This window comes from Typopeltis vanoorti, chromosome 17 (genome assembly GCF_054136105.1).
Source record: "Typopeltis vanoorti isolate ZY-2024b chromosome 17, IOZ_Tvanoo_1.0, whole genome shotgun sequence".
NCBI classification, from domain to species: Eukaryota; Metazoa; Arthropoda; class Arachnida; order Uropygi; family Thelyphonidae; genus Typopeltis; species Typopeltis vanoorti.
In genome coordinates, this window is record NC_143565.1 from 51,969,850 (window position 1) to 51,994,553 (window position 24,704).

Consider the following 24,704-nt stretch of genomic DNA (forward strand, 5'->3'; position numbering starts at 1 on the left):
GTGTCTCCCATTTACACCATATATCTGAAGCATTCTAAACAGCTTTTCTCTTGGTGCCTTCTCATACGCCTTTTCTCAATCTACAAAACTTAAATACATATCCTTGTTATATACCCACGATTTCTCAACTACTAAGGTGAAAATCTGATCCTTACAACTTCTGTTTGGTTTGTCCTTCAGCAATCTTCCCTTCCACAATTTCTCTTAGCCATTTCTCATATATACCTGCATAAATCTTACCAGGAACATTCAGTAGAGAAATTCTTCTGTAATTCTCTCATTCAGCTTTATTCCCTTTTTCTTTTTTTTTTATAGATGGGTACTATGCTCTCTACTCCAATTTGGAATTCAACACTCTGACCAGGCCTTCTGAATTATGCAGTGTAGCCTCTGTAAAATTTTTATACCACCATATTTGAGCATTTCTGGTCGAATATCATCTGCCAGCTACCTTTCCACATTTCAGGTTTGTGATAGCTTTTTCTGCTTCAAGTACACATATATATTCTAGATGGCATTCCTGTTGAGTGTTTTCTCCCACATGCTGTCAAAGATATATGAAATATTTACTCCATATATCAAGGATATCTTTATCTCCAGTTTCCATGTCACCTTTATCCTCTCTGATTCCTTTTACATTACTCTTTCCTCCATTTCTATGCTTTTTCAATAACCTCCAGAATACTTTGCCACCTTCCTGATTTTCTATGTTATTACCAAAGTCTTTCCATGACTTTTGCTTAGAAAATTCTGGTTTTGCTGTTTTTCCAACAGTTACTTATGGATGTAAGACTTGGAACCTAAAGAAGTCCGTAGGAAAAGGATAGTTGCTTTTGAGATGTGGTGTTACAGAAAGATGTTGAGGATATCATATACTCAAAAGCAGTCAAATGGATGGGTGCTAGAAAAGATTGACAAAACTTTAAGGCTCCTTAAAAGAAAGCTGAAATAAAGTCATCCCTCGACTTACATCTGTTCGAGTTACATCCTTTCAAAGATACGTCTGTGATCCCATAAGGGAATAAATAACATGTTTGACTATACTTTTGAACAAGATGCAAGCTAGCGTAGAGTAAAAAGGGTTTTATTTAGCAATAATGCAGTGGCAACAGCACATTCAGCGGCAACCTCTCTTGGCAGTCCGCACTTGGCTTCAACAGTTCCTCTGTTGATTTTGTGTTTGAAAAATATGTTATTTGTGTATTTATCGTTAATCATTTCGCGATATTTTGTACAACATGGGGCCCTACATGCCCAATTAAAAAACCTAGTGAAGAATCACAGAAAAAGAGGCGAGCAATTGATCTTGAAACGAAGTTGCAAGTTATAAATCAACATGTAGCTGGTAAGTCAGTCAGTGTGATCACACATGATTTCGGATGGTCTCATTCTATAGTGATGACCATTTTGAAAAATAAGGATAAAATCTTAGAGGCTGTGAAAGGATTTGCTTCCATTAAATTGACAATAGTGACAAAGCAATGACAAGGTCCTATCAGTGATTGGAAAAGCTACTTCTATCATGTAGTGGATCTGAACCAAAAGTGCATGCTGCTTAGCAGCACTATGACCATAACTGCTAAGGCACTAAGTCTCCAACATGTTGAGGGAGAAAGCAGGGCCTGATTGCGACTACAAATTCAACGCTTCTTCCAGTTGGTTCATGACATACAAGCAATGTTTTGCACTGCATAATGTGAAAATGTATGGTGAATACACAAGTTCAGATGAGAAGGCTGCCAAGGAATTTGTAGAGAAATTGGATAAAATTATTATGGAGGAAAATTATTTGCCACAGCAAATATTTCATATGGATGAGACCTCTTTGTTTTGGAAAAAAAATGCCCTAGCAGACAATTCATCACAAAAAGCTAAAATCTATGCCTGGTTTCAAAGCTCTTAAAGACCGTGTTACGATTCTGCTAGGGGGTAATGTGGCAGCATATAAACTGAAACCATTTGTGATATGGCACAGTGATAATTCATGAGCCTTCAAAAACATTAGGAAGCATACTCTTCCAGTTCATTAGCAGAGCAATAAGAAGTCATGGACGACTCAAAAATTGTTTGCAGATGCCTTAATCAACTGTTATGCGAGTGAAATGGAAAGCTATTCTATAAAAGAAAATGTAGAATTTAAAATTTTATTAATTGTAGATAATGCTCCAGGTCATCAGTCTTATATCGGTGATCTTCACCAAGTTCAAGGTCATGTTTCTCCCTCCAAACACTACTTCATTGATCCAACCAATGGATCAGGGAGGTCTTGCAGTGTTTAAATCATCTATGGAGAACTTTTTCACAAGCCATTTCTGCTAATGAAGGAAACGACCAGACTCATATAATTTTGAAAAGTATTCAGTATTTATCATACTATTAAAAATATTGCTTTAGTTTGGGACTAAGTGATCTCTCAATGTATGAGTGGCATATGCAAAAAAAAAAAAAAAAAGGCATTAAAAAGGTTTGTGCACGATTTTGGAAGTTTTGAAAAAAAATGACGACGTTTGTAAATTGAGTGAAGAAATAGTGGGACTAGCAAACATTGTCTGAATCTCAAAGTGAATGATGACAACATAGTTCAACTCATAGGAAGTGCCCCTGAAGAGTTGACCAATGAAGAATTGGTCGAACTGGAGGAACAACATGTTGCAGAAGAGGAAGAGGAAAAAGAGAAACAAGGAGAAGTAGTTAAGTTCATTCAGTTCACAGTGAAGGATCTTGCAGAAATGTTCTCTACAGTTAGCGATGTTCTCAAAATGGTTGAAGACATGGATCCCAATGTTGAACGCTACTTATTAATAGAAAGGAAACTACATGATATGTTTGTTTGCTATAAACATATGATGAAAAGAAAAAGAGGAATAATCAAAGCACATTGGACATTTTCATCAAAAAAAAAGGGTTAAAGATTACACCAGAAGAGCTGCAGTGTGGTCCTTCACATAGGGAAGGTAATGAAAGTGTGATTGTGGAGGAAGATTTGGGTGATTATTCTCCTGTTTTATAGTGGCAGTAACACACAATACAGTTTTATAATAAGGTTTAAAAATTAAAATGACAGTACTTATTACTGTTAAGTCCCTAACCCATATAACTCTGTTGATTTAATGTATCAACTTGCATCCGAATTGACTTATTTCCTTCCTGATGGAACAGAACCTTGACGTAAGTCGAGGTTTCTGTTCCATGACTGTACTTTGGGCACATTGAAAAGATGGAAGGAAGACTTCTCAAAACAGTAGTAGAAGGTAAAGTTCCTGGAAAAAAGAGGAAATGCCTTCGATGAGATGTTCTTCACCACTTGACAAGGACTGGTGTAGAACATCGCCATGAAAAGGAGTGAATTTTTTCCAATGAGTAAATGGGTGGATGGAAAACATTCATCGATAGGGTTCGGAAAACCTTGTAAGCACACAGCTCTGCATTATTTCCCCACCAAAAAAAAAGGAGCCCTTTTCTTCCAGTCTTACCCTTGACAATACCTAAATCTCTATACAAGATTAATTTACCTTCTTGGGGTAACTCTAAACTCAAATCTCCCTTGGCACAAACATATCACAGTTATTGCCTCCTCTGCATCCAGAAATTTGAATTCTTTGTTATGTTCAAGGAAAAGCTGTGTGTGTGTGTGTGTGTGTGTACGCGCGCGTGCACGCACTTACAGATTCATTATTATACTTGCCTTTGAGGAGTTCAATAAACTTCTATTTATTGGAGTTCAATAAAAGGATATGGAATACCTTTTAAGAATACTTAAATCATTCATTCCGGCATTTTAAAATGTAGTTAATTCTTATCATTAAATTCCTGATAGTATCCTCAGTAGGTGTACAGAATATTATCCTAGTGGTATATCATTGTTAATTTTTTATCAACAGTTCTCCTCCATATTATCTGTTAGATACCAATATTATAAAACATTGTGTGTCAATTTCCTGTCATTCTTGCAAAACAAAAAACAAAAAAACTTATGTTGCTGACAATGTCAACTTCCCTCCTAATATTATCCTAATTAAGTTAAAATTGGTTTGATTTTAAAGAATTCTGATGGTAGGGAGGTAACCGAATCAGTTGATATAGTGGAATTACTGAGCGAGCACTTTGCAAGAGTATCTCATCCAGGTGGAGGCATTGCAGGAATGAATGAATCAATAGCTTATGCAGGAATTGTGGTGAATGAAATGGAGGTGAATAGTTTATTACAAAACCTCAATGTCAACATCTGTGGGATGGGATGGTATACCAGCTTCGTGTCGTACGTGAAGTGGCTAAAGAATTGTCAGTGCCCTTGACCATTTTGTTTAATTTGAGTCTCGGGTCTGGGTTAGTCAGAGGGTGAGGGGGAATTGTTCCACTGCATAAAGGAGGTTCCAAGACAGCTGTTGTAAATTACCGACTGATCAGCATATCAGGAATCGTTGTCAAGGTCTTGGAGAAAATAGTCAAGAGGAAAATACAGGATTGGATAGATGAAAATGGGATACTGTATGTGGGACAGCATGGTTTTGTGAAGGGTAGATCATGCCTCAGTAACTTGCTCACATTTTATAACAGTGATAGCTGAACTGGATAAGGGTAATGGGTTTACAGTGATTCTACATGACCTTGCTAAGGCCTTTGACAGGATACCACATGGAATTCTAATCAGTAAACTGCAGCATATGGGGGTGGATATAGGGTTGGTGAGATGGATAGGAGGGTGGTTGATGGAGAGATATCAGAGAGTGGTTTATTCAGGAGTAGAGTCCAAAAGACGGCCTGTGACTAGTGGTGTGCCGCAGTGTTCTGTTCTTGGACCACTACTGTTCAATTTGTTCATTAACGATATAAGAAAGGATCTGAAAGGAAGTGTTCATTTGTTTGCTGATGATGCAAAGTTGAGTAGAGCAATAGTGAGTGCACAGGATGTCAAAATTTTGCAGAATGATTTGGATAGTTTGGAGGACTGGGCTAAGGAGAATGGATGTCAATTTAATGTGGCAAAGTGTAAGGTTATGCATTTGGGGTGAAAAGATTAGCAGCAGTATATCACATTGGTAGAACTGTACTCCAGGAGATTGACGAGGCCAGGGATTTGGAAGTGTTGGTGGATAGGGAGTTGAAGTTTAGGGGGCACATCGCAAAAGTGGCTAAATCAGCTCATCAAATCACTTGGTTGCTGAAAAATACTTTAACAAGCAGAGACAAACAGGTTATTGTTCCTCTGTATCGAGCCTTGATAAGACACCATTTGTGCTCAGATATGGGTGCAGGGTTTCTTCTTGATGGGGAGGAGGTGGAGAGGATTCAGAGACGAGTGACCAAGATGATAACAGGTCTATGGAGTGAACCTTATGAGAACAGGTTGAAGATTTGTGGGTTGCAGAAATTGGTTGATAGGCAGAAAAGGGGTGATATGATTGAGATTCAAATCACTGAAGGGTTTCTATAAGATTAATCCATAAGATATTTTTGAGAATAGGACTGGTGGTGGGAGGACTAGGGGCCATACATGGAAGCTGGGCAAGAGTGTGGTTAAGAAGGGTGTTAGAGCTAGGTTTTTTATTTGGAGAGTGGTGAATGAGTGGAATAAGCTGCCAGAGTCTGTTGTGGGTGCCATGACTGTGAATGAGTTCAAGGCAAGGTATGATAGATACTGTGTGAATGTTGAATAGTTGTTCTTGACATGATGTTAGGGCTTCCCTTGATGAGTCTATTGACTCCTTGGAGTTGCCCGTAATGATGATAATAATAATATTCTCATTTATAATATGATTCTGCCATTGATACCATCTGTTCATTCCCCTAATCTTTTTCTGAACTAATATCTGAGGCCTCCAGTTTTTGATCATTCATTGTTATTTTTAACCCACCTCTCAAATTCCTAAGTTAAAATTGGTTTGAAATTGTCTTTTATATATATGAATGGTTTAGTGTTCTTTATCAGTTCCATTTTAGTATATATCGTTTCCAAAATTTCATTTCTTCTGTACATCCATACCTCAAAAGCATCAATTCTTCTACTGTCTTCTTTGAATATTGTCCATTTTTCTGCTCCATAGAAAAAAGTAGACCAAATAATGTATTTAATCATTCTAAATCTAGTTTCTTTTTTGCTTGTTTCTATTGATGTCAGGATATTCATCATTCTCCCAGCCTGGTTGGATGAGTGGTTAGCGTATCCACTCTCCAGCCAAAAGGCTGTGGGTTCGAATCCTGACGTGGGCATGGATGTATATGATTGTCTGTGAAAATACTAGTGATGATTGTCGGTAGTAGATGGTGTTGGTGTAGATGATGAAGGTAGTTGCAGTTGGTGGATTGGTGGAGATGGAGAATGGTTTAGTAGGTGCCCTCCCTTGATGAGTCTTTGGACTCCCTGGAGGTGTTATATAATAATAATAATAATTCTGTTATTCAGGATATTCATCCTGAATCATTCATCATTCAGGATATTCATCATGGATTTTTTTTATTTTTTTTCCCCCCTACACTTAAGGAATTGGTAATTTCCTTGAAATCTAGATCATTTCCTCTCTTACATAAATAATACACAACACTTCATCAATAAAATTAAAAACATCGCACCCAGCAATGAAGATTTATTAGTCAGTTTTTACAAAGCTGCCCTTTTCACTAATTTCTCAATGAATGATACTAATCTTCTCATACAGAACATATTTCCACCCGATATCACAGTCCTCATTGCCTATGTTCTTTGCTCTGGGTATTTCATGTGGCAAAATAATATCTACTTGGGGGGCTCCCCCCAACTCCCAAGCTAACTTTTACATAGAAGACTTCGAACAATGAGCTCTAGATTCAGTAAGCCCAAAGTCTGGCTCATATACGTTGATATTTTTTCTATTTGCTCCCATAGCAGCAAAACATTAAATACATTCTAAGCCACCTGAACAAACAATATAAACATATCCAATTTACCATCGAGATTGAAAACAATAACTTTCTTCCTTTTCTAGACACACTTGTCATACATCTTCCCTCAGGCTGCCTTCTATTCATGGTCTACTGCAAACCTACACACACACACACACACACACAGGCCAATACATACATAAAAATTCATACCACCATCCAACACAAAAACTAGGGATCATCAGCACCCTCAAACATAGAGCCCTAACAATTTGCTCCAATGAGCAGGCACTGAACAAAGTATATGAAATTATTAGCCAACTTTGTATTAAATGGCTACAACAAAAAAAATAGTTCATAAGATCCTCTACAGTAAGGCAACTTTCAAGCCTCCTTCATAATTAAAAAGTATACGAGTGGGTACCCAAAAATAATCAGAATCTAAACTTGGCATACATGCATTGTCTCATTTTCTAGTTGTGAGTGATGCCACCAGCATCGTGAGTGTGCAGTTTTCCACACCAGTCTGGCAAGTGGAATTATCTTGTGTGAACTAGTTCATTGTCATGGCTGCTTTTTTGTTAGTGCTTACAAGCAAGCTTGGCAATTTTGTGGTAGCTGACCATAAGGAACAGAGTGTGTGTGTGTGTATGTGTGTGAAATTTTGTTTACTTTTGAGTAAAGCTGCAGCCAAAACTATTGTTATGTCTCAGCAAGTCTAAGGATGACACTTTAGATAAAATGCAGATCTACAAGTGGTTTTCTCATTTCAAAAATGGAGGTATGTCAGTAGAAACCATGATCTAGCTGACCTTTGACAAGTAGAAATGATGAAAACATTAAGGTTTTCCAGGCAATCAATGAAGATTGTTGAAAGACCATTGAGCAAGTTTCTAAAGAAACGAATTTGTCATGGAGTTCATGCCACCGAGTTTTAACATAAGATTTGCAAATGAAACGTGTCTGCTAACTTTGTATCTCATTTGCCACAATTTGAGAGAGCAAGTTCTTAATGACCATAACTTTCTTTAAAAAATTGTGACTTGGGATGAGTCTTGGTGCTATGGTTATGATCCAGAAACAAAACAAGCATCAAGCCAATGGGAAACATGCGAATTGACTGAGACCCAAGAATTTTTTTTATTTTTTATTTTTTTTTTTAATGTTAATAGAATGGCATGCAAAAAATGTGTTTCTCCTGGACAGAGAGTTCACCAACATTTTTATCTCAGCATTTTGAGAAGACTGCATGATAGTGTGCAATGAAAACAGCCAGAAATGTGGAGTAGTGGAGATTGGTTGCTGCACCACGACAATGCTCAGCTTGCATGGCCTTATCTGTCCAACAGTTCTTCACGAAAAGCAACATGGCTGTTGTTCCCCACTCACCTGAGCTCTCTCCATGCGATTTTATTCCCACAGATAAAGAAAACCATCAACGAACAGTGATTTGTTGATGTGGACAAAGTGAAAGAAAAGTCACTGGAGACCATAAACAATATTCCAGTTGAACAGTTCCAGAATTGTTTCCAGCGATGAAAAAAAAAGTCAATGCAGTTGAGACAAGTGCATTGATTCACATAGAGAGTACTTTGAAGGAGACTAGAATATGGTATTATAAATTTTAGTAAAATAAAAAAATATATATATATAAATTTGGATATTTTTGGGTAACTCCTCGTACTCAGTTCTTCTAAATATCTCCTTCCCTACCTTTGCTCACTCAGGGATTTACAAAATTCATTGGACCTACAACCTACCCTACATAGGGGAAACAGGGCTCACCATCCCAATAAGAAAAGATGAACAGAAATGCCACATTAAATTCCTCCACTATGTTAAAACAGGCCTATCAGACATGCACTTCAAACATGTCATAGAATCCACTGGGAAGGCACTAAGTCCCTACACTGCACCAAAACCTGATTTGTAAGGAAGCATGTGAGATGCTTGAAACATCCTCTGAATCTAAACAAGAATGATGGATTAGTAATTCCAAGAATATGCAGGACCCATCTGCAACCTGTATAGCATGCAAAACATGCATGCTATACATGATGGCTGAACCCCAATACAAGAAATATAAGAAGACTGTAGAGATGTTTAATGTAGTTCTGCTATAAAACTTTATTTTTATTTATGTAAAGATTTATTTTTTCTGTCATCTGTATATGATTATACTGATATGTATAAACATTTATTTTGTTAATTAATTTATATTTTTGTATATATTTCATTTATTTATTTATTTATTTTTCACCAGAGGTCAGGCTAGGGTAAATGATTAACAAAGTATTTAGATTTATCTTGCTTTTTTGTATTGTCATGTAGTTTGTGTCCGTCATATGTATGTATGTTTTCCTAATGATGACCTCAATACAGAGGTCGAAATGTCGAGCATTATTTTCATAACAACACCGGTGAAGCTAGATATTTGGAGGGACGGGGTAGGCAGAGTTAAAGTTTAGAGGACATATTGCTAAGGTTGCTGAGGTAGCCCACAAGATTACTTGACTATTGAAGAACACATTAACAAGTAGAGATAAGGAAGTTGTTATTCCTCTTTATAAGGCCTTGATTATGCCCACATCTGGATTACTGTACCCAAGTCTGGTCCCCTGGGTTTCTTGGGGGATGAGGAAGCAGTGGAAAGGATTCAGAGGTGAGTGATCAAGATAGTGGGTGGCTTGTGTAATGTTCCCTATGAGGATAGATTGAAGGTATGTGGAATTCAGAAGTTGGTTGATAGGAGAAAAAGAAGGTAAACATTTAACTTATAATAAATTTAGTTTAATCCTTTATCCAAGTGTGAGTAAACAAAGTTTGCACCTGAAAGTATCTTCAGGACTGGGGTAAGGTGAAACTTTCAAAAACTTTCAAACATTTAAGTTGTTTAAAGAGTTTTATAGGATAGATGCAGGGGAAATATTTCAGTACTTGGCTAGAGGGACCAGAACAAGGGGGGGGGTCATCCCTGGAAGTTGAATAAAGGTATGGGGTATGGTTAGTAGGGCATGTGAGGACTAGATTTTTTTCTTGGAAAGCTGTGAATGGGGTGGAATTGGTTGCCAAAGTCAGTTGTGAGTGCAAGTAAAATAATTACTCCTACACGTGTCTCCATACATTCTTCACTATGAACAGTTTAATCATAATAGATACTCTATTTAAACACCCAAAAAGAAGATACATGTGTACTAAAAAAAAAAAAAAAATTGTAATTACAGGTAAACTTATGTAAAAGTTACTCTGGAGTAGATGCTAATGGCAACCATATCCTAAGCATAATAAGTCAATTACGATTTAAAAAATTACTTATAAATAAACTATACAAAAATTAAAAATATTAAAACTCCTATTAAGACTTTAGAGAAGAAAGAGACAAATTAATAAATCTCAAAAGCTACATGGAAATGAAATAAGTGCAAAAATGGGAATCTAAAGAGAGAAGTAAATAAAAGTTGCTGAAGAAATGATAGAGCTAATGACACAAAGCACAAAAAAGTAAATCAAGCAGAGTATAGAAACACGGTGAACAGAGAAGCCAAGAAAGCAGAAGAATGGATTGAACCAATGTGCAAGGTAATAGAAATAAAGATAAATAGAGATACGACTTAAACAGGCATACAGAGATATACAAAAATATTTCAGAAAAATAAAGATATTGAGTATGATGAAAAATAAGGATAAAAGTGCTAATTGAAGATGAAATAAATCAAGGATCAATGTTATGCATCAAAGATAAATCGCCTAAAAAATATGAGAAAGGCCCTCCTCTCTTAAAGTTAGAATTTTATAAGGTTCTAAAAGAATTGAAACAATATAAGACACCAGGAATGGACCAAATCTTAGGAGAAATTCTACAAGCACTAGCTAAAGAAGCAAAAGGTGAATCATTTAAATTGATCAGTCAAATGTACGCAACTGGAGAATTCTAAAAATTTCGAAAAGAGATGTAGTAATTTTTCTGTGTGCGTAAGAAGGAAAAAAAACGACAAAAGCATAAATAACAATTTTTATCCACTTCCATTATGCATTCATGGGCTGTACTGCTCAGTGTGCTACTCTTCCCAGTATGCCACAAACTGCATCCTTTGCACAGTGTGTGCAGTGACAGAACACAGCTTTCCAGACAATATCGGATTAATAACTGAAAATAAAGAACTATAAGAATCACTTTTCATCTTACAGGATGAAAATCAATGAGAAAAAAAACGAAAGTAATGAAATGTACCAGTGATGGAGAGCAAATTATAAAACTCATTAATAGAGAAAAGATTAATGCAAGTAAAAGAATTTACCTACCTAGGAAATGCTTAATAACAAATGCAAGCAAAAAAAAAAAAAAAGGTATTTAATAAGAAAAGAACATTATTAACTTCAAAGAATATGCCACTGAGAAAAAAAGATGCACTATTAAAAGCTTTGTCTAGAATGTGGCCCTTTACAGATCAGAGATGTGGACTCTTACAAGAGACAAATCAAGACTTAGTATTCGAAATGTGGTGTTGGTTATAAATTCTGAAGTTGTGAGGACAGAAAGAGTCATAAATAAAGAGGAATTTTAAAAACAAAAAAGAGAAATACTGCGATATGACATTTCATTGAGAGAATGATGGAGGGAGATCAATAACCCAATAAATACATAAGTGACATCAAAATGGACAAAGTTACCAAACAGTCATATTAAATCTACAAAACAGAAGACCACTGTCATTATCCTATGTTATCCAACAACCAGTTGGTTGAGGAGAAGATTAATTTTATATTTTTTGTCTTTTTCTTTATTTTTTACAGAGTCTGGAAACAGACTAAAACATTTACAAGCTGCTTCATACCTCCAATAAGTAGGACACTGGTCTCACACCAATCAGCGAAGTTCTTCTCCCACCTAAAGACAATCACAGCTCTCCATGACAGGAATTACAACCTGTTAATTGGAGAGAAATATACTAATCACTTGGCCACCCTAGGCCAGTGAATTTTACAAAATGGTATTAACTCTTAGTGACATGATAAAATAATTGATGAATTTATTGCTTTCAGACACAGAGCAGCATTTTCTGGCAAGTGCACAAAAGTATTTGTCAAAAATATGTAGACATTTTCATTAAATTTTGGTAGAACATTTCATGAAGTCATAGAAAAAATGCAATCTTCTTATCTGGCTTTAAATAGTCTTCACCATTTGACTGAATACTGTCTTAGAACATAGCTTTGGCAATAAGGTAATCCAGTTATCCTATGTTGTACCATCATTTTGTATTGTAGTTTAAGCCAATAAGAATACAATTTGGTCAGCTAAATTCCAAATTGCCAAACCATCCTCGTTCATTCAGTATCCAGGTACTGAATATCTTGTGGTACACCTAACAGGGTGCACCACGAGAAGGCGAGGATTGGACATTAGGTGAGAAACCCTGATCGGTAAAACTAGCTAAACAAAAGTTATGGGAAGACTTTGGGAAGAACATAGAAAATAAATATCAAGAAGGTGGCAAAATATTCTGGATGTTGTGGAAGAAGCTCAGAAATGGAGGAAAGAGTGCTGTAAAAGGAGTTACAAATGGAGTAATTACTTCGAAAACTTACTAAATGAAACAATCAGTGACAGAACAGTGGTAAAAAAACACTGACCAGGCATGCAATAATTAATACATAATCCATACTTGAAGTTGGAAAAAGCCATCAAAAGCCTGAAATGTGGAAAGGCAGCTGGATTAGATGATATTTGACCAGAAATGCTCAAGTATGGAGGTATAAAAGTCTTATGGTGGCTGCACTGCATAGTTCAGGAGGTCTGGAGAGAGGACAAATTCCAGATGATTGAAGTAGAGCTCACATAGTAGCCATATATAAAAAGAAATAAAACTGAATGTGAGAATTACAGAGGTATTTCTGTACTGAGTGTTCCTGGTAAGATTTATGTCAGAATACTTGAGAAACGGTTGAGAAGGATTGTGGAAGAAAAGCTTGGTTAAGAACAAGCTGGATTGAGGCCAAATAGTGGCTGTCAGGATCAGATTTTCACTTTACAGCAAATAGTTGAGAAGTCATGGAAATCGTTATTTAAGTTTTGTAGATCTGGAAAAAGCATACGACAAGGTGCCAAGAGAGAAGCTATTCAAAATGCTACAGTTGTATGGTGTCAGTGGCGCATTATATCAAGCAATATTTAGTCTTTATTTGAGTTGTAAGTCAGCAGTTAGGAAGTACAGGAAGATGGTTTAATGTTAAATCTGGTGTCAGACAAGGATGTACATTATCGCCTCTGTTATTTATTATCTATATGGATCACATTATAAAGAAAAGTTGAATTTATGCTGACTAAATTGAATAACTGTTGTAATAAACATGGTATGAAGGTCAGCATTAAAAAGACAAACACAATGAAAATGGGCAGAAACATTTAAAATATCAACTGCACTGTGATTGGAGAACTTATAGAACAAGTAAAACATTTCAGCTACTTAGGTATGATTTTTAGTGAAGATGGTTAATTAAATACAGAAATAGACAACAGAATCAACAAGGCTGGTATGGTTGGAAGTCAACTGAATAAATTTATATAGAATAAGAGAGAAATTAGTCTGAACACTAAATTAGCTATATACAAGACAGTGTTTAAACCAATTTTAACTTATGGATCTGAGAGCTGGGTTAGAAGTAAAACACTTGACCAAAGACTGGAGACTACAGATATGAGAGTCCTGAGAAAGATTAGATCAGGGGTGGGCAAGTTTTTTGGTAATAAGAGCCGCAGAAAATATTATTTTAAAATTGTATTTATAAATAATAAAAAATGCATCTCTGTAGTAGTCCTACTCACCAATGAAGAATATGTCTAATCTCTACTCGTTGAAGGCTTTGATTGTGTCTTCATTTGTGCAGTTTGTAGTTTAAAATCTGGCTGGTAGGATGTCAAAGCTTTTCTAAGAAGCTCAGTGAGGTGGCTATTAGTTAGGATAGCACGATGTTTTGATTTGACAAATTTCTTTACAGAGAAGAGAGAGAGATTCACAGCAGTAAGTTGTCCTAAAAAACAGAGAGTAGTTGGAAACCAGTTTTCTGAAAATTGAGATACACTGATTCTGGGATTTGTTTCCAAAAGTCAGTTACAGATGAGCTTTTATGTACTAGCTACAAATCCACATCTTCCTGCAGCTCAATAAGCTCTGTCTCTATCCGCAGTAAAAGGTGCAACAACAGGACATCCATCGTTGATGACATCAATCAGAAAAGGATTCACAAGAAATTCAAAACATGACTTTAACTTTTTTAGTTTCTCAAACAATTCTCGAAATCATTATAAAGTGTTTCTAAGTTTCCTTCATATTGTTTCAGTTTACTGAAACAGTATTGAAACAATCCTTCGTATTATTTCAGTTAAAATTGTTCTCCCATTGTTGGTCAAACACTGTCATTTCTTGTTCATATTTCCGTTTTATAATCTTCTGTTGCTCAGTCATTTTAAACAAGGGTTTTATAACTCACTAAAATCAATCTTAATTATTTATTAATCAGAAAAGTACTTATCTAAACTAAAATTCACTAGTTATTCCACTACCACCACAAGTTCGTGACTTGCATGTACTGCATGAAGAGTGATGATGCAGATTCCAGGCAACAGAGGCGGTGGGTAATGCAGCTATTATAGTAGTCACTTTTGAAACTAATTTTGGTGGGAGCGACACAGGCCATAAAATGTCAAAACACTTTTTACCAACCAAATATGATAATAAAATCCACATTAACAACCCTTTTGGCAGTACCATTTAAAAGCTAAAATTGTCAAGTTTCAAAATATGTTTTTTTCTTATCTTTAAAGCATTTTCGAAATAAAATATTGTAATATTGTATATACTATACTACTACTACATACTATACTACTATAGATTATTAATATAAAAGTTTAGAAAAAATGGCAATGAAAACAAATATTGTCTCCGGAGCCGCATGCGGCTAGTGAATTGCAGTTTGCCCACCCCTCGAATAGATGTGTGAACAGATGGCATCAATGGCAATATCATATTAAAAACAAGGATATTAGAAAAGCGCTTGACATCGTTAGCATCCAGGATGTGTTGGCAGAGCTAATCTCAAGTAGTATGGTCACTTAAACAGGACGGGAGAGGAAGGATTAGCAAATAGGTGTTCTCTGCCAGGTTGGCAGGAAAAAGACCCAGAGGCAAGATATATCTGTATTGATACAGTAATAAGTGATAGAAATATAAGATCTGACAATGTTGGAGTCTTGACAGGTAACAGATTGATTTGGAGGAAAATTGTAGATAGGAAGTTAGAAATGATGTAAATTTTTCATGTGGTACTATCATATCCTGTATACCCCCTTGAGGGTACATGTCGGAAATTTGATGATGATGAGTTATCTTATGTCGTGAGTGTATTGGATTATCACATAAATAATACATGAAGAATAGCATGCATTTCACATCCATGTCTTATAATGCTAAAGATATAACTGAATGATAGTTAAGAAAACTTGAATTCATCTGTAACACATGATTATGATGCGATTGCCATTGGACTCTGAATAAGCCATATCTGTGTTCATGTGTTTGATTAATTGGAAAAATCGTGACTTCGAATGGAGAATGATGGCTGGAACCAGAACAGTCACGAGAGAAAATCTCAGAAAACCAAGCCCTTCCCTTGGTTTCTCATGTGGCTTTCTAGTCTTCTAGTGCCCAGTTGGTTTGTGATTTTGGGTTTACTGCTGAAGCAACTCAGGCTATGAAGCCACGTGCTATGTCTGTTAATTGCATGCGTTCTGATGGCCAGTTTGCCTGTTTTCTGGGAGGTAAACCCTGCTTCCTTTGTATGAGACCAGCTACTAGTGTCCTGTGATGTTGCAGTGCCTACCACAGCTGCTGATGTTGTAGTTGTACTCTCAGTTGTCATCTCTTCTTATACAGTGGCTAAATGGGGACAACAACAGATGACTGTTGAGGATATACTCCCTCTTAGTTCCTGATTGTACCACACTTTTTTTTACTAATGATGCATATCTGTTGATTTTATGATCTTTATAACATGCTATATGTATTATGATTAGAATCTTAAATCAAAATTAAGTATAACATTATTAAAAATCACTCATATCCTTAAATAACTTAACTATAGTAAAGACAACTACTTTGAATTCACTCACTATTAAAATGATACTACCACAAATCCCTGAACACATATCATTTCCATATTAAATGAATTAGCAAACTGTTCCTTTGGTCTCTGTGAATTCAATTGACCAAGAGTCAGTGTATTTTACTTGTCAATTATTCTTTAAACAATAATCCCATAAACTTATTTTAAGGCTTATGCTAGAGGTTCCTATGTGAGTTTTGCAAATAGCTCTGCTTCCATCATGCTAGACTGTAAGAAAAAAGACTGTTATAGGTTTGTTTCTAGTCATTGACTTGTATTTTTTTAAGCCATTCATTGAGTAGATATCTTTTTCAGAGGCAAGCAGGATTTTTTCAGAATCTTGGGTTTTTAACCCTTCTATTCAAAATTGACCAGAGAACTCATGCCATTCAGTGAGTAATATATATCCATTAGAATTCAAGGTCATGATTGGTCGGTCATACTCTCTCTCCAATGCCTATTAAATCATCAGTAATAACCATGGGCTAAGCTATTAGTGACATCCATTCATCCAAGTTTGGCAACTAGCTGCCCATTGTTTTTTAAACAATGTTTTAAGACAACTTTCTGAAAGAAAGTTGTTTCTTTCAGAAAGTTGTCTTAAAGAACTCTGCCTACTTCCTTTAGGAATAAAAAGCATTTGAGGATAGGAAGGGCTTCAGTAGATTCATCATGAAAATTTTCAAGACTAGTATAATTTATAGTAATAGTGAAATTTCAGTGCAGTATTTCCTGATTAGTTCAGAAGTTATTTTTTTATGAATACATTTATTTTCCTTACTTAGGGATGTGTCAGGTGTGGAATTATTAATGAACAATCACCAGAGTTTAAAAGCAGAAATAGATGCAAGAGAAGACAATTTAGCTGCTTGTATAAACTTAGGTAAAGAATTGCTAGAAAGGAATCATTATGCTTCCGTTGAGGTAATTACACATTTGCCTGTATATTTTAACTGATCTGATTTTTTCATCTATTAATGTAGCAGTTTACGTTTTTTAACCTTATTGAATAAGTAATTCTTAATTACATTTGGAGTGAGTGTTTTTATTGCAGTCTCATGGGAAGTTAATAGTACATTTCTATTGCAGGTTGGATAAACTTGGAACCCTTCCAAACATTTTACCATGTTGTTTCAAGCCTCTAGTTAGCAAAGTTTAGTTAATAACACTGGATACTGAAAATCCTCTCACATCCTGCAATATTTGCTTTTGAATAGCATATGTAAAAGTGTGTCAACAGCTATTGTTTGTTGAAATAACTTTGCTGTTTGTACATAAACCTAAAGTTGTAGCATTTACCAAAAAAAAAAAAAACTTGTAGAAAATGAACTAAGATTAAATAGGCAAGGATTTGCTGTAGTTTAGAAGTGATACTACCATTATTTGTGGTTTTGTATTACTCCTGCTCTTATGATATTGCTAACTTCACGGTCAAATTGATATTCTTCACAATTTAAACATTGTCAGCCAAGTAATGACTTGCCAGCTCCTACTTTCTCAATACAGGACTCACTTATAACAAATACAATGTTTTTTTATGCAATCTCTTAATCTTTTTTTAATAAACTGCTCCATACAGAACAGCTGTATTGGAAGGGATCTCCCAGTGTTGATACTGGCCCTTTTCATTTTTTATCTGTGCCTGTTCTCTTCCTATATTCTTTGATCTACTTCTCCTGTTTTACTCTATCTTCCAGACTACCATCATATGATCCAATGCTTTGCCACCATGTTTGCCATGTATTGTGACTCATGAATATCCAGGAATCTTGGTAGCCTGCATGCAATCACTGCTTTGACCCCCTGCTTCAACAAGACAGGCAGTCCTGTGTAGTAATTATACAGGACTGCCTGTCTTGACTACCCATAATAATTTGGCTAGTGGAGGGATTGATGACATTGTAGTAAGTGTCCTACTCTGTGGTTCATGGACTTGCTCTGCTCTGTCAGATGTATCATTCCATTTCTGAGTGTAATCATTGCTGGCCTGATAGTGGTTATCCATGTGTGGGTCTGTAGTGGATGGGGAGCTCTTGTTGAATCTTCCTTCAATTTAAGTATGGTTATTTTATTTCATTGTAAAGGCCATTCAAAGTTTCAACCCATTATAGAAATCACTGACACATCATCTGAAACAAAGAATAAAAAAATCTGGGACACCTAAAAAGATATCATTTTTATTCACACATGCAACAGAGGTGGATGTCTAATTGAGAAAATGTCTCTCTTGTTTATCCAGTGGTAGGAGTTCAAATGGATTTGCTGGATCCCCAAAATCTGTTAAGAAACTCAATTCTAGAGATTTTTAGTTGTTGAAAGTTTTTCACTTGGTTATACTATAAATTAAAGATACCAAGAAATTATATACTTGGTTTAATCCTTTATCCAAGTGCAAGCAAACAAAGTTTGCACCTGGTGTGACTTCACATCACTTGCCTTAGTATCCCATAATGCAAAGCACATCTCCTTGCAGACATGTATAATGCTATGCATTATGGAAAGGGTCACTACCGAGACAGGTTTCAACCTTCATTGAGGTCTCATCAGTGGGAGCCCGACCCAGAGGTGATACCAAGGTTGAAGTAATGCAGAAGTCATATTTTCATATACGAGTTGCCAAAAGGTGTCACACCTTATTATTATAATACTCTGGATTAGAGATAGATAGTTGTTGAAAGTTTTTCACTTGTACTATAAATTAAAGATACCAAGAAAATAAAATAATCCTTGAATAAAGGATTAAATTAAGTACAGTATATAATTTTGGATGAAGTAAACCTGTTGACTCATGAAATTAGTAGAGTTTTCAAGGAGTTCTACTATTTGTGTAATATGGTCTAAACCAGAAGTTAAACATACAAGATCATATTTTCATTTTAAGACAAATAGTTCAGAAATAATGGGAATACACCAAGGATCTTATTTAAGTTTTGTAGATCTGGAAAAGGCATATGACATGTTTCCAATGGAAAGGTTGTTCAAAATGTTAAAATTATATAGTATAAATAGGGCAATATATTGAACAGTACTTTGTTTGTATTTCAGTTGTAAGTTGACAGGATTAAAAGGGGGGAAAGAAGATAATTGGTTGTTAACATGTTCATGTTGAGGCAAGAAGAAACTTCATGGACTGACTGTGACCTAATCGTCAGATAGTGAGTTGTTTTCTTTTACTTCCAGTTCATGTATCAGCAGATGTGCCACACCTCATGATGAATTATTCAAATATAACTAAATCTGAGAGGAAGAAGGAATGCATTGGTTGCAGGATATGTTAGAAACAAATAATTAAGGAGAATCCTATATTTCTTTGGTATTGAAATCACTAAAAGATGTCAATATGAGAACCAACGAAATGATTGGCAGACAGATGTAAATGATATAAAGAACATGTGTAAATAGAAATACTTTCATTAGATGCAAATGAATTACTAATAATAGTTTTGGTATTATATATATGTGTATGCCCAATAAGTTGCAGAGGTGGGACAAATTATGTGTGGTCCTTGTGACCTCTAGACATATTTGCATTTATTACGGGCATAATTAAACTTATCAGGATATAACTAACCAATGATAAACAACAGTGGTATCCATTGGTAGCTTAATAACCTAGCTGTGTGTGTGTGGTGGTGGGGGGGGGGGGGGATGAACTAATGATGTCAATTAGATGATCCATCTAAGCAATGCAGGAATACTTTCTGGGTCAGTGGAACAGCAAATTATCTCGTACAATTATTGTGCTTGTTATATGTATTTATGTCTGTTTTTCACAATTAGATACCTCACTTTCTAATGCGGATTTCTTCATCAGATTAGGAACTACTTTCTGAATATAAAAGACAATTGTGATAATCATCATCAGAATTATCTACCTGCTGGAAATTTTGCCTTCATCACTTGGGTTTTTTGTCAGTTGCTCTCTATCTTATCATTCATAGATATCTCACATATGTTAGTATTTGTTGAAGATCCAGACACAGTCTTCTTCTTACAAAATGTGTATAAAATATAGAATAATTCATTTTTATTCAGAAATATATTTTTACTCACTGTCTTCTTTCCGAATACTGCAATGAAAATGTTTTCATATAGTGAAAAACACTCCTACCCAACGGACACTGTACTGCAGATGACAGAAAAACAAGTAGTTTTAATGTATTACTGAATAATCCACCCAACTATTGAATACTGCTCTCACATTTGGAGTGGAGCCCCCCTAAGAGCTCCCCTAAAATGCTTGATTTAATATAGAGGAGAGCAATTAGATTATGTGTATTCTATAAATATTTCCATGGCTAATGTTTATCTGAAATAGTATCAAAGATTCCCCAACTCAGCACTAAGTCCATTGGAGCATATGCAGCTGCCTCCCAACATCCCTTACAGTACACTTTGAAACCCACAGAACAAGTTTCTTTACCTTCTCCTTCATCCCTGCTATGTTGCGGAACAGTCTCCCCCCCCCCCCCCAATGTGTTTCCCAAGGAATACAACATACAGGCTTTTTCAAACGTAAACAAGTTTCTCCTTTCCCAACACATTACTCATACACTGTACTAATGTAGTATAGGTTGATTAACCAACCTCTCATGTATTGGTTTATGCACTATAAACTTATTAGGACAATTGAAATAAAAATATCTGCATAATAAAAAAAAAAATATCTGCATAATAAAAAACACCTTCCCACAGACACTATACTGCACATGCAGGAAACAAAGTTTATTGCAACACAAAACACAACATCTAACTAAATATATTGTCCTCACATTCTCTTCATTTCAGTTGCAGAAAATATGTGGTAGCAGCTGTTTCTAATGCAGTCATTGGATGCAGAAACAAAAACATTTTATGAAAAGGAGTGAATTTTTTTTAATGAAGATGTGTGTATATATATATATATATATATATAAAACTTGGAATTCGTTTGAATTGCATTTGAGATTTGCTTTTCATTAAGACAGTTCATAAATACTAATTTTACAAGTAAGATTTTACTGAAATTTTCATGAAAGAAACATTGCCTGATATTGTTGTGTTAAATCAGGTGTGAGACAAGGATGCACACTAACTCCACAATTCTTCATCTATATGGATCATATTATGAAGAAAAGTGGCATTAGGCTTCATATCAAAGCTGAAGATATTCAACTGTACTCTTATTTTATGCAGATACACACTTGGTAAAAAAAAAAAAAAGTGACTGGACACCATAGTGTGAGAAACAAACAGCCATAGTGCCCAACTTAATAAGATGTGGGAACTCCTTTTACTGCAATGCAGCAATCCTACAGGGCATACTTTCCACACATGCATACAATAGTGATCAATGTGTTTATGTAATGAGGCCCTGGACTGTTGTAGGACAGATGTCCCTTGACCTCACCTGACAATGCTCCATTTCATCCCACATATGTATGATGGGATTGAGAGATTAGGGCTCTGTAGAGGTCAATCAAGAGTGGTAATGTTCATATCTACAACCCATGCAGTTTCAGCAGCAGCCTTTTGATACGGTGCATTGTCCAAAATGTTCAGATTCCTCTCAGGGTTCAATGTTTGTGGCACCACAGAGGTCTGAGGCCAAACCAGAAAAAGCAGGACCATACCATCACACTGCCACATCTGAATTTCATAGTTGTGGTTGCTCAGCACACTGGTAAGAGCAATTCACCAGGCATTTGCTACACCCATCCATCTGCTTGGTTGAGGGTGTAGCATGATTGGGCTCCATAACACAGCTTTCTGAGCTTCTGCATCCCACTATACACTCTATTGCACCAATGCCTGGAACTCCACATTCAGTGTGTCAGCTGATGAATGCAGCTTTTACATATTATACTTCATAGGCACCCTACAGTCACATTCAGTGAATGTTGTGGATTGTCCACTGCAGTTGGTTCCCTGAGCTTCCATCTCAGTATGGTATCACTGCTGTTAAATTAGGGCTTGCCCTGATTTGATGACCTGGACTGGCCCAATTTGTAAAACAGTTTACTGAACAGATAGGCCTACAACATTGCATCCTATCACAACACCTCTTTCAAACTCCATGAATTGCAGCCATTTCACCCAGACACAGTTGCACTGACTTGGAAGCATCATATTCCTCCACTTATACTGGCTACAAACACATGACTGTTTGCATTGCACTATGCACCTTGCCCATGGAGTGTCTATTGACTAGGTCCAAGCAGTGTATGTTACGTTACACTCTTAAATAAATCCACTTCCAACTTGCAGGATTCCTTAATTAAATTGAATAACCGCTGTGATAATTTGTTATGAAAGAGCAATAAAAAGACAAAAAGTGTGAAAATAGGTAGCAACATTGCCATCCTGGTTGTCCGAGTGGTTGGCATATCTATTCTCCAGTCAAAAGGCTGTGGGCATGGATGTTTGTGATTGTCTGTGAAAATACTAGTGGTGGTGGCCAGTAGATGGAATTGGTATAGATGATGAGAGTTCGCTATAGTTGGTGGATTTGAGTGGTGGAGATGGAGAGTTGTAGAGTAGGTGCCCTCCCTCGATGAGTCTTTGGACCCCTTAGAGGTCACATAATAATAAACATTAAAAATGCATTCTGTATGAGCAGTTTTAGGTGCATTTTTAATGCAAATGGCAAAATAAATATGAAAATAGATAACTGAATTATTAAAACGTGTATGGTAGAGAGTTAACTGAATAATTTTATATGGAATAAGAAAAATTAGTCGAAACACTAGCCGTATACAAAACAGTATTCCGATCAAATTTAACATCTGAATCGCATTTGAAAGACATTCAAAAAAGAAATCTTTAAACTCTGCCCCACAAAAACCAACCATATGGCTCCGCTACATTGATGATGTATTCGCTATTTGGCCACATGGCTCTGATACACTCCTCTCCTTCTTTACTCACTTAAACAACCAACATCCAGAATCAAGTTCACTCTAGAAAAAGAGAAAAACAACAGCCTCCCTTTCTTAGACACTAGTCACCTACCAGCCTGATGGAACCTTGGTTTTCTCAGTTTATAGAAAACCCACCCATACAGGCTGATACATTCACCAACAATCCCTCCCCCCCTCACAACAATATGCAGTTATTAAGACACACAACAGGGCTAAACTTATCTGTTCAAATGACAGTGCCCTAACTACAGAACTAAACCACATCCTCAACACTTTCTCAGCCAATGGCTACAGCCCAAAAAAGTCCAAAAAATATTGAAATCAGTAACCCCCCCCCCCTTCACAACAAGGATTACTCTAAATCCATCACCATTCCCTACATCCGAGGCACCTCAGAAAAAATTACCAAAATCCTAAAAAAACGTGACGACCTTGTGTTACAGACCATATAGAAAATTGGCTTCCCTTATCCGCTCCACTAAAGACCAACCACTTCCCCTAGACCTACCTGATGTATACCAGGTCCCTTGCAGCTATAAGCTGTCCTACTTTGGCCAAACAGGCAGGACAGCGAATTTCAGAACACAAGGACTACATCCAGTTTCACCAGTACAGCCACTATGGTCTTGCAGACCATGCTCTGGATACACGCCACAGAACACGGTGGAAAAAAGCCACGGTAATACACTGTAGTAAATTCAAATTTGAAAGGCCATTCATGGAATCAGCCTCAACCCTAAGAAACATGTCAAACCTCAAGAAATTTGGTTGCATGAGACTGCCCCAAATTTGGGAGATTTACATCAGAAGACCTTCAGCCCAACGGCCAAGAATACTACATAGCCCGCTAGGGGTACCATCAAGACTTTTAGGAGAAACAATAGCTTCCTGCTTCATCCTCATTTACTGTGTGTATTGCCTGCGTGCACGTGTCTTTATTTTAAGTTCCTGTGAAGATGGTATGAAATATTGGAAATATAGATTAAAGATAATATGAAGAGCCAAAGGCTTCAATTTATAAAGTTTGGCGATTCCAAGCGTAAGCAAATACCTGGATAGTACAACTGATCCATTTGGCAGTGCAACACTGCATGAAACTCTTTGAGTTTCCTGTTCGGCTAAGAAACAATATGGGATGTAATATCCCTTAACTTATATCGATTAAAGTTTAATTTAATTTATATCCTTTGTACGTTGTAAATTCCTTAAGTTATTTAATAAGCATATAACAACGTCTAAGCCTTTCTATGAGAAGTTTCAGATTATTTTTGATTTTAATGGTACAGACTGCACATGTGTTTAGTTCACTATGAAATAAATATATATTCACTTTAAGTGGCATTAATTTAGATAACATTTTGAAATTTTAATGTTAATCACATACTGAAGACAGAACAAAAAGAATTTTAGGAACTGTACATAGGGCAAACAAATCGACATGTAATTGTCTCTTTCATGCTGTTTTGTGTGCTTTATGCATGGTTCCTGCCAATACTTGCTTGTGTTCTGTCATTCAGTGCACAATTTCCTGTTCTGTTTCCTGTTATATCCTTTATTTCCTGGGAATGAAAAGTGAATGTATGTGCTGGAGGGGGGGAAGATTCTTTTTCCCTCCTAAATTCACTATAACAAACCTGGCATAGAAAGTTTTTTCCCGCTTAGTTATGAAATTAATTGCCATCAAATTAGTACATGTAGTATCTTTGTTTGTACACTTGGGTAGAGAATTAAATAAGAATGATTTCTTAGCAAGCATAATTTAACAAACCTTATGCTGTAACAAAC

At 36.0% G+C, this 24,704-nt stretch overlaps 1 protein-coding gene across 4 annotated transcripts in view; it reads left to right on the top strand.

Annotated features, from left to right (window-relative positions):
* LOC150097387 (spectrin beta chain-like) overlaps positions 1–24,704 on the top strand; it is a 795,721-nt gene that overhangs the window by 635,058 nt on the left and 135,959 nt on the right. For all 4 annotated transcript variants that reach the window (XM_090407783.1, XM_090407784.1, XM_090407785.1 and 1 more), the window contains exon 37: positions 16,806–16,944. In XM_090407783.1, the coding sequence (XP_090263909.1) occupies positions 16,806–16,944 (139 nt within the window). The remainder of the gene's footprint in view (positions 1–16,805; positions 16,945–24,704) is intronic.